We start from the raw sequence: 14,259 nt of genomic DNA, 5'->3' as shown, positions 1-14,259 counted from the left end.
AAAAAAGACAGTTTCAATTTTATTTTAATCGAAAATAATGCCCTATTTTTAGAAGTTACTTCCTAATGTCTCCCATCCCTATCCCTAGTTTTGCAAGTTTGCAGTTCATCAGTTGACCACTAGGCGTTGTAAGGCTCTTTAAAGCCTCCATTTCCATTGACCTCCATGTTAAAATGTCCAACTCTGCAGCAGCAGTGAACACATTTACAGCCTGTTTTAAAAAAATAGGTTTTGATAAAATCATATATACCATTAAATGTGTGTATAATGTATGTATGATTTTTGATTGGTGGTCAGCTTAGCCAATGGACAATTATCATCGCTTCCTTGTTAGCTGTCAGCTTTGCTACAAAGCTCACCTAAGCAGCCGGAGGCTTGTGGTAGCCCAGCTGGGACTAAACACAGTGGTCATTTTAGATTTTGCCACCAAAATGTTTGAAATGGGAGGTAAATGTTGCAAACATTCACTGTAAATTCACAGCTCCTCTGGTGTGGATGTGAAGGATACAGGAGCCCTTTGATTGACATAAAGTGCGTGTGTTCCAACTAGGTTCCCAGGCGTGATCATTCCCATTTGCAACATGTCACTACGCAGTATGAGGCTTCAAAACTACTCTAAGAAAAACCTATTGTGACTTCATGGTGGGATTGTTCAGTAATAAACAGTCTTTTTGAAAGTTTGCAGAGAGAATTAAAATAATCAATAACTTAATGATGGAATAGAAAAAAAACAAGGTTGATCAAACAAGAATAGTGTTGTAAAAGTAACTTAACTTCAACATCCATAGGAGGAGCCGCTGAGCAAATAAATGCAAAAGTTTTTGAGCTGATTTTATGATATAAACCTGCAAGACAAATATTTGATAAAGAGGTATAATTTCAACAACTAGGTAACTCCATAACTAGATGGTTTGTACTCATATGACCCCCAAACTGCCCAGTTTTATATAAAATGTTAAAAAGAACAATTGCTTTATTTAAAAGTTTTGTTTTAAAAGGGACTGATTATTTAGATGGTCTTTATAATGAAGTAACATTAGGTAATGTAACCGCAGTTTCATATTTGATGCGAACATTTGTACAGAGAATAAAACAATGCTTAATCCTAATGTATCAGAGAAGCAATTCATTTGAGTTTATTTGAATGTGGTAATCCATTTTATCATTGCCAAACAAATGTTTTGTTTTGTCATCTTTCAATCACTTTGAATATGCAAAGTTGGAGTTGGTATATCATGGTAAGATCTTTTGGCTGTTTTAGATTATGAATCTAAAATCCTTGCAACTTATTTCTTTTATGAAGTTGTGTCCAAACTTACAGTGATGATCGATCCAAACATGCAAATCAATAAAAGTTAACAAACAGCAGTGTCATATCAAAGATGATACTTTTATAATGCATATGCTGTATACATTTTTAGTTCCTATAATGCAGATTATATACAAAATAGATAATGAATCCAAAAAGTTATTAGAGTACGTCAACTACCAAGCGTCAGTCAGCCCGTGTCCTCTCATGGCAACAAGGAACAAAAAGTGACAAGTGTCTTTCTCACGAGTTTTTAAATCAAATTGTTCCTTTCATGTGTCACAAACCAGTCCGGAAAATGTACAGGAACATGTAAGCTATCATTTTACATTTAAGAAGGTAAAAATAAATCGCCTCTCCTAGGATTTATTTAATGAGTTCTACCTAGCAGCCATTTCCTTTTAGTATTATCAGAGATGTTTTAAAGCATATGGCAGCTTTGGATCCACTGCAACCAATGGCAAACAGGTCTGCATATAGATTATCTTCAATGCCTTTTGTTTCTGTTTTTAAAGATAATTGACCTTATTCAATTGCGAACCATTTAGTTGCCTTGAGAAAATGTGTAAAGAATGTAAATGTTATAAAGAAAGAGCTACTGCAAATGGAAATCTCGCCATTTTAACAGCCTTTCTGAGGTTGTACGGAGAAAAATATGTTGAGAATATTAAGGTTTTTTTTTCATGAGAAAATGAAAACACATACAGATAAAGTGGCAGCCACTAAAATGACAGCAAACAGCATTAAGAGCACAAAGAGGACACTGCTCTGGCAGAGAGGCTGGTTGGCAGCGCCGGGCTGCTCCTCCATGACGGAGAACAGAGCTAGAGAGGTGCTGTCGGTGCTGCTGAGCGGGTCTGCGTACTGCGGCCCGTGGGGCTCCACCATCCAGCGCAGCACGTTGACCTTCATCTCCATGTCGTCGATCATGTGGTTAATTTCACTGATCTCCTTCTCCAAGGTGCAGTTTTCCTCGCCCTCCAGGTCGGCAGGGAGGCTCGCTGTCTCGGTTTCGTCCAGCTCTGCCAGGCTGAGCGCTCGAGCTGCTACCAAAGTTCCTCCCCCTGTGTGACCAACGTTTGCGTTAAACTACACGTTACATCGATTTGGTGGCAGAACCTTATGATGCCATTACACCATGAAACCAATCTTATTCCATAAAAAGACTTTAACTCTCTCGTAAGGTCCATAAATACTTGCGTCAAAGTTTGGGTCAACAGGAGAGACATTTCTGTATCATATAACCAAACAAAGACGAGTTACGGAGTAAAATTACTGAATCTTAAGGGTCTACAGTAGATCTATATATCCCTGCTGTGGCTTCAATTTGAAGAAATTAACCATGAAATCCAAATCTATGGGAGAGACTTTTTAGCCTCAGATATTGTAGCGTTTGAGGAAAATCTGAGTTAAAACTGTGTACCGTAATTCAAGAAATATTGACCCTCAGTCACTAACTTCAAGGTATGAAGTGGCACTAAGGCATCAAAACAATCTGAAAACTGGGAAACCATGTTTTGAGGGGTTTCTCCCATATGCTTTACTCCGGTGACAAACATCCCGAAGTGTGATGTGTTTAGACGCATAGACGTCCTTTACCTTGAAGGCCAGTTTGCACCAGCGATGTTGTGTTAGCCAGTGAGAAGTTGTCTCCGATGTTGAAAACTTTACACATGTCTATGTGTAGGAGCTCCAGACTAGAAGAGAAGGCCACCCAGAGGAGCTCCATCTCTCTCCGCTGCTCCTCGGGCAGGCTCTTGTCCCGCAGATGTGATGTCAGGTGATCGCAGAGGGCCGCGGCCAACTTTTGGGCCTTTTCCCTCGTTTGCCGCAACTCATCTCGCAGCTGCAAGCCGTCCGTGCAGCTGCCAACGCACGAGGCCAAATGCCGGTAACATGCCACCACCTGTGTGGAAAAAGTCACACGTGCACTTGTAGAAACAAACTATAAAAGAAGAGATCTGCATGTTTGTTTTGTGAGGTTTTAAAGTGTCCTCATTCTTTCACACAGGTATGGATATACATGCCCTTGCTGTCCAAATCAGCTGATCGAGTATTTATAAGACCACTAATCTTAATCATGCATTGAGCGTTTATAAGCCTTCTGATCAGCTTCACACATTTGAACAAATGACCAGGAAACATCTTCACATCTATACACACACGGAGTCAGTGCACCAAAACATAAACTATTAAAATATTTTAGAGTTGTTAAAAAAAAAAAAAAAGGATTAGTAAACATTTAAGTAAACCTCCTTGAAACTATGTCTCTACAAAGTGAAAAAAGTAACTATATATACAGTTTTATGATGTAAATAATTTAACAGTATTTTATTAATAGTCATTAGCTTAACCAAGGCGGATTAGAAAGTGTGGTTTCATTCATTACAAATATTATATATAATCTCATTATCGTTGATCTATTTCTAGATAAGCCAAAGCAACCTTGCACACTCCAAGTTTGAGTGGCCCATTTTCCTGCCGGTGCCAGGTGAAAGTAACGATAACTGTAAATACATTATTTTTTTTATTGTCTACCTTCTAACATGTTGACTCAGTTAAAAAAAAAAAACTTTAAAAATAAATGATATGAAATATCTAATTATCTTTGTTACTGTTCCACTGCGAATGTATGTGTCTAACTCACAGCACACATTGTACATCTGCTATAATTTGAACCTTTTAATCATTTATCAAAAGGGACTGGTTCTGTGTGACTAAGCAGTGATGACGCACAGGTTTTCCCAGGGACTTAATTCAGCACCAGACATTTGAAAATTTCAAGCTCTTGTAATTCTTTTTTTTGCTTCAAAGTCTGCAAAGAACTACTTGTACCAAGAATAAGGTATATATTTGTTCACTGTATGCAAAGAGTTATTTTATAAAAGTAACGAGTTGTAATGGTCAAAATAAGGGAATATTTGCTACGGTCCAGGGAAAGATGCGAGGCACGGCATTATTTAACAAAGATAGATTCACTGGACCGAGAAACTCCTTTCAATGGAGTGCTTTTTTTTTCTTCTTTCATATGAGAGTGCTTTTTTAGCTGCAAGGGTATTTCTGTGTTTTTGTTCATGTTCAGCCTTTAAACTACCATGGTGAAAATGATTTCAGAAAAAAAAACAAAACATTTTACACATTTTCAACCTTCATCTAGTCCCAACCTACTTTCTTTTTACTCTTAAAGTCCAATATTTCCATATCAAACTCATACAAATACATTAGACCCTGTTCAGACTGCTGTTAAGTAAATACAAGAGAATTACAGCAGACAAAATGATACAATAAAAAATGAAAACCTGCAGCAGCTTACCTTTATTAAAGAATCCACCAAAGCCTTTCCATCTGCCAAAGCCTCGTCGTTGCCAGCTGTGCCAACATCCCCATCCCCAACTTTGTTATTTACAAGTGGCATGAGGATGATTTCTCCAGAGTCTGAGACTCTGCCACAGCAGGCAAGATTTCAGCCCAACTGCCCTTCACTTCTCTGGCTGCCGCTGCTCCTCTCGTCGCCCTGGAAGATGCTTCATTCAGCGGCTGAGAGTCCCAGGGCAGCATGTTGCATTCTCATATTCCCCTTCTGCAACAAAATCACACCTAAAAGTATAAAACATTCTTCAGAGGCCAGCCCATGAAAGTGAAAGTAATAAAGAAAAAGTATAATAAACTGATGGAACTCTTAGGCAAGGTGCTAATCCACTGATTGACCCCTTTGCACTGACGCAGGCTAAGATGAACTGCTAATCTCATTAACCATCCCTCCGACCGGAGGGACAGAAGCTGGCTGTGCAACAACAGCCCCTTCACCACTGAGGAGGCTGGGCTCTGATACCATAAGTACTACACTGGCTACACCTCTTGAAAAACAGTCCATGTGATACAGAAAATATCCCACAACTCCACAGGAACAGTTTTACACGCATGCATCAGTTGCAGTTATGGATGCACTAATGGTGGGACTCACTTCTTGTTGTATATCATTTTGTCCCATGAGATTACTTTGCTTTATTCACCCTCAGGCTCTTGAAAATGTTTGGCCTTACTTGACTTGGATGATGTACTAACTTTATGCTCGGGGGGAAGTGGGTGATGCTTGCAGTCGTAACAAAAGGTGTGTAAAAAGCAGACCACACAGAAGCCATTCACCGCTTCATACTGTGAGCACTGACCATGAACTGAAGAAATGGATAACTACCGCCAGTTGCTAAAATATGAAAATGAATACACATCAAATTTCTAAAAATTTATTTAAACAGAACATGGCTACAAAAACATTTTAAAAATGTATATACATACACGCACACAATATACCCGAAACCAGTTATTTTTATAGTTTGAGAGGAGTTGGACATCATTTTGCCAAAAAAAGAAATGGAAATAAAATGTTGCTCTAGGGAAGCTTTATAAAAAACAAACCGCAACAAATTCCCCTCATAACCACTTATCTAAGAGCAGCGGGTCGGTAGATGCTGGACTACTCAAGGTTTTGGAGTCTTAGGCGTTTTCCTCAGACTTCTGCTGGCCGTGCTCTTCCGAGGTGACGTGACCGCTTCCTTGATGTTGGCGAACAGGCCTCGCTTGGTTTTGGGCTGCACTGGGGACTTCTGGGAGGGTTTGGAAAGTTGAGCCTTCAGTGAGATGATCTCCCTGTCCTTTTCTGTGTTCTGTCGTAAGAGGTCCTCTAAGGATTTAGCCTTTTGAGTGGAAGAGAGAGAAAAAAAAAAAAAAACCACTAAATCTTTTAAAACAATACACACCAAGTGACGATGAAAATTGAGACCCCTCAGGTGCTTCTGCAATTAAAACCTCTGCCCCCATTAACGTTCTCACCTGATCATCAGCCTTCTTCTGCAGAGACTCCAGATCAGCCGATTTCTCCAGGTAACTGTCTCTGACCTGCTGGAGTGTTTCGCTGAGCTCCATCAGCCTTTTCTCTAGAGACAAAATTAACTGAAAACCAGAGATAACAGGATTAAACCAACTAGACTTGACCAATGTTTAACCAAAAAGTCACACTTGTTACCTGCTGCTTATCCTCACAAATCCTCTCCATGATACATTTTTCTTTTTGAAGTCGCTTGTATTGTTCGTCTCCTGTGTGGACAAAGGGCAACATTTGTTACTTTACTGTATAAATATTGAGAATTTGATTTAGTGATGTCAGGGAGAAAAAGAAAAAGTTAACCTGCTTCATTTGCATCTCGATAAGGTTGAGTCTGGCACGACTGCGCCGCTGTTGGGAGCACAGAAGCCCCTCTTTTGCTGGACAACAAGGCCTCCAGCTCCGAGACAGTACGCTTTAGGCCCTATGAAGTTGATAAGACATGAATGACTTTCAAGACAATGAAATGTGAAAAATATCAATTTTACAATTAAAGAAGGCATTTGCGTCTCAATATCTTAGATGTATTTCAACATGAGAACCTCCCTTGAACCTTCTGGACATTTCCACCATTGAGCAACCAGTTAAAACGCTTTACCTCTACTTTCTCCTGTTCTGCAGTGAACTCGTCGAGTGGTACGTAGTCATCTTCCAGGTTGTTCAAAGCACACTGGTAAGCATGCTCTTTGATGGCATCTTTGTACATCTCAAAAGTGTTCTCCAGTTTTTCGTCATAGCTCTCTTTCAGCTCTTCCATCTGTCGGCTTAACATATTACATTATTAAAATCAACTTCAGAGACCTTGCCGAAACAACAACTGACCCTTGAATGCACAAGAAAATCTACCTCCTTGGTCATTAAAAATGAGTGTAAACGTACGTGCGGAGCTCTTCACTCTCCATGAGCTGTTGCAACATGGCGTCGCCCATTTCCTTGCGTATTTCCATTTCCTGCACCAGGTTTTTCCTACGCTCAGCCAGTAGTTTAGTTCGTAGCGTCTCAATCGTATTCATAAGCTCCTAGAAAGATTATGAAACAGTAAAAATAAAGTGAAGACAGTCAGTTAAATTATATTTGTCTAACTGGATCTTTGTCAGACATCTCATTTTTACAAGTGCCAAGTAAAATGTATAACTAAAGAGTGAATATCGCAACTGTCGTACAGTCTGTGGCAGCAGAGACATGTCAGCCTCATTTTCGTCGTCGAGCAGCTCCTCTTCAGACAGGTAGCTCTCCAGAGCCTGGTTGTCAATGACACCATTCCTGACTAGAGCCTTCCCATCTCGACCAACCAGGTAAGGCGCCAGAGATTCCACAGACCTGTCTGGAATCACCTGCACCACCTTCAGGAAGAAGTAAAACCAGGTGAGATTAGTGTGTCGCCTCACAAAGAAGCTTTCAGATCAATCTTATACTCCCAGTCCCACCTGTTTGGCAACCGCAGAGAATTTCATAACGTGCAGAGTCTCGTCGTAGGTGGATGCACACTGGTTGATGTTGACGATCATTGAAGCGCTTCCTTTCCCACAGAAAAAGGCCTGGAAGAGTTTGGTGAGCTTGCTTTCTCGGAAAGGAATGTAGCTGCTCCTCATTCTTGTGGATATAAAAGCAGAAACAGCCAGATTAATTGTTTTATATTACACGTAAACAGGGATTTTCACATGTGCCTTTCAATATAAAAAGTTGTGCAAAATTAAGCACCCTTCCTTTTTTGGCGGAACATCCAAGTCACATATCTAAGAAAGAGTATTAGGGCCAGGGAGGAAGATTTTTTCTTCATTATGCACTTTGAAAAAAAAGTTGAATTGTCGAGAAAAAAAAAAAGTCAAAATGTCAAGAATAATGTTGAAGTACAATTTCGAGAAAAAGGTTGAAATGTTGAGAAAAGTCAAAATTTCGTGAACGTTGAGAAAAAGGCGAAATTTTGACTTTATTCTTGAAATTGTATTTCAACATTAATTTCGACATTGACTTTTTCTAGAAGTGCACAAAAAAATAAAAAAAAAAAAAATAAAAAAATCTTCCCCTCATATTTTTTCTCCTGCATGGCCCTAATACTCTTTCGTACATATCTGATGGATTTCTGGATTAGGAAAATACAGCATCATTTTCCAAATTTGCCATTATTTAACAAAAAGAGCCAAAAAGAAAAAAACCCTTTAGCTAATCCACGTACTCTTACTGCCTGTATAAGATTTTAGATAGGTTGCAGCAAGTGCAGCACATTTGGCATTTGGAGTAATCAGATGTGTGACGGACAAGCAAGTAAAGCAGTTACTGTTGACCTCTACTCCCATGAAAATGCTGAGATGGGACCTAGAAAGACCTGCAGAAATTCAAAAGCCTCAAGGAACTGAAGCAGTATTGTAAGAAATGATTGGCCAAAATGTCTCCACAATGATGCAAGACTGGACTCATACAGTAAAGATTACTGCAAGATATATATATATATATATATTTTTTTTTTTAAACTGTCAATGTAAGAAAACAAAAAAAGAATCATGCTGACACCGGTCAAAGGTTGTATTTGCAGAACACCAAGGCCAACTATAATCAAATGCTTTTTATTATATTAAGAAGGGGTACCAATTGTTATATACCGACGCCCCCAGTACCTGTCATTCTGACTGTTGCGAAGGGCAGTGATGCACTTCCCCAGAATGAGGAGAGAGTTGTTTATGTTCCCCGCCTCCTTCAGCCTCTCTCCAAACGTCTTGGTTTTGTTGCACCTTTCTGAGCCCGCCAGGTCACAAAGAGAAAACCTGAGAGAGACACACGTTTATAACTCTGCATTCCAGCCACGATCCATCCATTAAAGGGTTTGGGTCTCCAAATTCACCGTGGACCGTTTTAAGTTTGGTCCAGCAATTGAGCAGCAAGTCACTTCTTTAAAAAAGGTATTTGAAACTTTTTAAATTGTGCAGTTTTTGAAGCAGTTGCCTTTTGTGCAAGAATACTAACAATAATTGGCATTATAATTGTAATGTTGAAACTACAACCTTTATTATTATGAGATTGTTAACTCTGCAGGTGTGACGGGACTATTACTATGGGATTGAAGTATTTTATCACTGCTTCCATCATGGTGTCAACTTATTTCTAAATTTAAAAAGGATTTATTGCTTTCGTGGAATATTGTCAACAAAAAGCTGGACCAAAACTAAAGAGCATATTTCAGTGTTCATAGAAAATCAATAAGTGTTATGCTAAATTAACAGATTTCAGAGAGTTCAGCACATCAACATAAATACTTCTCAGGAAAATGATGGTCAACTCACTCCGAGATCCTTTCAACTGTGCCTCCACCAATGTTCAGTAACTTCATGGTGAATATGCTGTGGCTGCAAGAAAAAGCTGGTATGAGTTTTGAAAACGCAAGTCCAAATTAAAGTAAAGATCAGTTCAACTAATTGCCTCCTGCTGGACGACTGGTTCATCTTCGTGGCTGCAGCACTTCTGTTCTTATTTCCAACTTGGAGCAGCTTCCAGGCTTCACCCAGATTCTGGATGTTTATCCACCTGAGGTCTGAAACAAATCAATACAGTACTTTGTTTTGTTTTTAAAAAAGGGAGATGTTGGATTTGTGATATTTCATGCACATTTTTTATACCTTTAACGTAAGCGTTTCCAGCACCATCATCGCAAATACGAAGAGAAACTCGCTTCTTGGACAGGGAGGGCTGGAGCAGGTCATACACGTATTCATTGTAGATTTCAAAAAAAGCCACCCAAAGGGCAAACTGGTTACCGCTTGCTGGTTTACTGACAAACACTGTATGAAAGAAAGGACATGCTGAGCAACAGAGAAGAGGGTATTTAATAGATTTTTTGGCAACTGCATTACAAGAACTTCTCCCAGTTCACTTGTTCTGTTTTTGAGAGTGGTTGTTGAATTATTAAGGACGAGACTTGATTGATCTGTCATCTCCTCTCACTTAAGAAGAAACCTGCTAAATGCCTTAAAAAAAAAAAAAGAAAGTTGGTCCATCATGGTAAGCATCCTGAGATGTCAGTCTGCATATGAGGACGACAAGTTCATTACACGAGTCACCTCCGGGGCGTTTACTGGTTAAACCATCACCTGAAAACTGGGCTGCATTGGCAGAACATGGTTCCACATAAATATTTTTTTTTCTTTCCTTCCCATGGATAGATGGAGGAAATGTGTGAAGATAAAAGTGAAGTGCTACCTGTCTGACTGCAGAGGAAAGTTGGGGATGAGGGAATGGTGTCAGAAGTGCTACTGCTTCTGGCCCGATCTCCTTCCTGGATATGACAAAGCAACATTTGTGTTGTAGCGCTACACCTGCAGAGAGCACTTTGTGCCACTTCTGTTTCAGTAGTTAATGGAGACAAAACCTGCTCACTCACTTCTCTGAATGAAGCAAGAATGGCAGCTTTGGCGGTCCTCTCCTGCTTGACCTGGTCAGGATCCAGACACTGAGCTCCGTTCCTCAGGTAGGGCTTCAGATCCATCCCCTCGTAATGCTGACCTCCAATGTAGTTAAAGGTCAGATCCAACACTTGAGGTAGCATCCCTGGGTCTTTTGGTGTTCCTGATAGGATTTAATTGGCCAGTATTAGGACCTGTATAACTTTTCACGGTGACGTCAGCCCAGAAAGCTTCGGGGAGCCATACCCACCTTGGATCGTGTAGGTTTTCCCAGCATTCGTTACACCGTAACTGAATATCAGCACGTTCTTCCCATCCAAGAAGTCTGACATTTGGCTTTTGACCGTGTCCTCAAACAGCTGAGTTTGTGTCGTCTGTGGTCCAAAAATCTGGTGGGCAACAAGGATGGAAGCTGGCAATGTGCACACTTGCTGAAAATTGTTTAAAATATCATATTTTTTTTTTAATGCTGCTGACCTGTGAGAAGGAGAACTTGTGGATGGACATCCCAACCCCTTTCTCACTGCTCTTCATGGTGGCCGAGCCCTTCGGTGCGTTCAGGGACACCGTCTGGCTGTTTTCAATTACAACACAACCCTGAAGAGAGGTTTTAAAAAAGGGAACATTAATGTTTGTGGCACCTCTCAGGCTTTATTCTGAAGGAAAGATAAGAGCTACATCGAAAAACATGAGGCATTACAATATTAAAAGTATGATGTTACTCCCGCTTGTATTCAAGTCCTCATTAACCAAATGTTAATGAGGATAAAATGCCTTTAATTCCAACGGGTACTTCAAAGTCCTTTACTTTGAAATACCAATGAAACAGATGAACAGCAACCACAGTAACTCAGTATTTGAGATTAATTTCTCATAAAGATAGCACATGTTTAAAACTGTATATAAACGCTCTACTGTACCTGGTCTTCGTGGCCAGAAAGCTCCTCTTTAGAGAAAGGCCTGACTCTGAGATAAACTCTCATCATCTGCTCAGCCCCAGCATGCACCTCAGTCTACAAAGACAAGCATTGTTCCCAGTCAGCCAATTAAGCATTGCTATCATGTTAATGCTGGTTAAATAAAAGGAAAGAAAGGTACAGTAAACATTACCTGCTGCAATACAGAAGTCTCGCAAGTCAGGTCCATGTCCACAGACTGCATGCAGCCACTCGCCCTCTTGGTTGAATCAATCACTGTGGCCATCTTCAAGTGAATTGTTCACTCATAAGACGAAGTAATCAAGTTGTCCACACAACTTATGAGTTAAAATCCCCCCTTTGAAATCACAAAGCAGTTCTGCCTTGCGTGTACCTCAAATTCACACAAGCTGCAGGAAGGTCTGTCGGTTTTCTGACTGAAAGTCCCAGGACTCTTAATCAGCTCATATTGGCAGCAGCTGTGAGCTGCAGCGGGTCATCAGGTACAACCCACCTCACTCATTCTTCTGGGACGATGCTCCACCACAACACCAACTATTTTTTTTCCACTTCTTTTTTGTCAAAATTAATTAATTTTAATGTAAAATTAGCTAAGTAAATCGACCAGTTGTTCAATCTAGCCACTGTGAAATCGCATAATGCTCCACATACAATATAAATGTTTGTTTTTTTTAAAGTTGGTCAGCAAGGGAGGGGGTCAGAGACAAGTTAAATAGGTTTCCTGAGACTCTTGGGGTTTTCTTCCCATCATACCAGGTGGGATCCACAACTCAAAGTTTCCCTAATAAGACACATTTAGATTTATTTAGATTAATTTTATTTGTCCCGTAGGGAGATTTATCTTCACTGGCAGTTCATTTCATCAACACCACCAATGAATAAATGACGTACACACACACATATATATATATATATATATATATATATATATATATATATATATATATATATATATATATATATATATATATATATATATATATATATATATATGTATGGTATAGCCTATTATAGATTAACATGAAAATAGCACCACTATATACCCCTTTTTGCATTATTGGTATTATTATTTTTATATAACATAATGCAATGACAGTTTCTCTTTGTTTTCTTTTTATATATTTCTTTTCTTATTTGTGTATTATCATCCACCGGATGCCATATTGTGTGAATGATATACACTGCTCAGGATAGGCTATAATAAACCCTTGGCTTCAGCCTACTCCTTTTTCTGACATTTCTATTTACCTTTTATTTTATTTGTGAAATGAACATGTAAATGTCTCAATGTATTCTGTCCGAAATATACCATTCATTCATTCATGCGGGGCTGCTGTTCAGGGCAGCTACGACTGCAGGGGATCAGGCTTTTCCCCAGCCGGGACTCAAGAGTTCAGCCAGGCCCTGAAAGAGTTCTGTACCTGCACCCTGAGGGTCATGGGGGGATGTGTTGGTTCAGGGGGTGAGGGATGTCTTGTACTATGGTGTTCGCTATAAATGGACTTGTTATTTAGTTCTGTCAGGTTGGGTGTGGGGAGACTGATTATTTTAGCAGCTGCGTTTATGATGCGGGTGAGTTTGGCCCGGTTGGTGACAGATATTGAAGAAGAATGCTGAACAGTACAGAAGGATGGGTTTAATGATGCTTTGGTAGAGTAGTATGCTGTCGCCAGAGTCCTTACAAACACCAGGAAACTGGACCATATTACACCGGTCATGAAATCACTACACTGACTTCCAGTGAGTCAAAGGATAGAGTTTAAAATCTTCCTGCTGGTCTACAAAGACCTGAATGGTCTTGGACCAGAATCCATGCTGGATCTGTTAGTTCCTATGAAGCTCCCAGACCCCTGAGGTTCATCTGGATCTGGTTTGTTGTGGTTCCAGAACCAGAACCAAGCAAGGTGAGGCAGCGTTCAGTTATTCTGCTCCTCACCGGTGGAACAAACTTCCTGTAGACCTGAGGTCTGCTCCAACTGTCAGCTCCATTAAAGCAGCACAATGTAACTTTCAGCTTTTGTTGAGTTTGGTGGCTCCTTTGGACAAAGGCGGTAGTGCTTTACCAGTAGTGTGGAAGGGTTCCTACCATCCACCTCAAAGTTACATAGTGCCAGTGAAGGTGATACAGACCCCTCAGACCATGACATAGGTGTCATTAAACCTGTTGGAAGTTGATGTACCATCACAATGACTCTGGAAATATTACATTAAGGTGGAAAAGTTACATAGTGCTGCTTTAAATAAGGCCTAAAAACATTACTGTTTCATTAAATACTGACCTGCTGTACTCTACTGCCCTTACTTTTTAACAACTTGTGCTTTTCATTATTTTACCTTTTTTCTTATAATTTTATTTCATTTTATTTGTTATTTACTGTTTAACTGTGTCTTGCCGCGTTTAATGTTGATGTAAAGCACTTTGAATTACCTTGTGTTGAATTGTGCTATACAAATAAACTTGCCTTGCCTTGCCTTGCTTTGCCTAGTAACAGGAAGTGCGGTGCAACGTATAGTCCTTTAAGTTTGTGAATGGCTGGCTGTGCGTGGTGTGCTGATCAAAGGTGAGTTTATTGTCCAGAATTATTCCCAGATATTTGAAAGCGTCCACTTTCTCATCTGTTCGGGTGTTTATGATGGTGAGGTTATGGGGTGAGGGAATTGGCTGATTAGTAACTCCTTTGTTTTATTGGCATTGATTTGGAGATAATTGTCTGAGCACCACTTGGTGAAATGAGT

The 14,259-nt window shown here is 39.8% G+C and overlaps 2 protein-coding genes across 2 annotated transcripts; both read right to left on the bottom strand.

The window, feature by feature from the left end:
• Nucleotides 1-1,187: 1,187 nt before the first annotated feature.
• rgs9bp (regulator of G protein signaling 9 binding protein) lies at nt 1,188-5,135 on the bottom strand. The gene is made up of 3 exons (XM_061713363.1): nt 4,623-5,135; nt 2,909-3,215; nt 1,188-2,373 (listed from the first exon to the last, which is right to left on the bottom strand). The coding sequence occupies exons 1-3, from the start codon at nt 4,722-4,724 to the stop codon at nt 1,991-1,993; spliced, it is 792 nt and encodes a 263-aa protein (XP_061569347.1). The 5' UTR covers nt 4,725-5,135; the 3' UTR covers nt 1,188-1,990.
• A 652-nt stretch (nt 5,136-5,787) lies between these two features.
• zgc:56231 (uncharacterized protein LOC406257 homolog) lies at nt 5,788-11,746 on the bottom strand. The gene is made up of 17 exons (XM_061714055.1): nt 11,696-11,746; nt 11,506-11,598; nt 11,063-11,182; nt 10,836-10,974; nt 10,560-10,748; nt 9,803-9,964; nt 9,606-9,717; nt 9,470-9,532; nt 8,792-8,953; nt 7,619-7,784; nt 7,355-7,534; nt 7,071-7,210; nt 6,790-6,955; nt 6,495-6,615; nt 6,333-6,403; nt 6,140-6,259; nt 5,788-6,003 (listed from the first exon to the last, which is right to left on the bottom strand). Exons 1-17 carry the CDS (start codon nt 11,744-11,746, stop codon nt 5,788-5,790), a joined length of 2,271 nt encoding a protein of 756 aa, XP_061570039.1.
• Nucleotides 11,747-14,259: the final 2,513 nt, after the last annotated feature.

Source organism: Cololabis saira, chromosome 22, assembly GCF_033807715.1.
Source record: "Cololabis saira isolate AMF1-May2022 chromosome 22, fColSai1.1, whole genome shotgun sequence".
Taxonomy (NCBI): Eukaryota; Metazoa; Chordata; class Actinopteri; order Beloniformes; family Belonidae; genus Cololabis; species Cololabis saira.
This window is presented reverse-complemented; position numbering and strand designations above follow the sequence as displayed.

Bases quoted from the DNA above. Each gene is read 5' to 3' on its own strand.
- rgs9bp (XM_061713363.1), bottom strand. From the start codon at position 4,724: ATGCCACTTGTAAATAACAAAGTTGGGGATGGGGATGTTGGCACAGCT. The intron at 3,216-4,622 runs GTAAGCTGCTGC...TTTTCCACACAG, and splicing joins TGGTGGATTCTTTAATAAAG to GTGGTGGCATGTTACCGGCA. The intron at 2,374-2,908 runs GTAAAGGACGTC...TTGGTCACACAG, and splicing joins GGTGCAAACTGGCCTTCAAG to GGGGAGGAACTTTGGTAGCA.
- zgc:56231 (XM_061714055.1), bottom strand. From the start codon at position 11,746: ATGCAGTCTGTGGACATGGACCTGACTTGCGAGACTTCTGTATTGCAG. The intron at 11,183-11,505 runs GTACAGTAGAGC...ACCTCTCTTCAG, and splicing joins TTTCTGGCCACGAAGACCAG to GGTTGTGTTGTAATTGAAAA. The intron at 9,533-9,605 runs GCAATTAGTTGA...TTTTTCTTGCAG, and splicing joins AACCAGTCGTCCAGCAGGAG to CCACAGCATATTCACCATGA.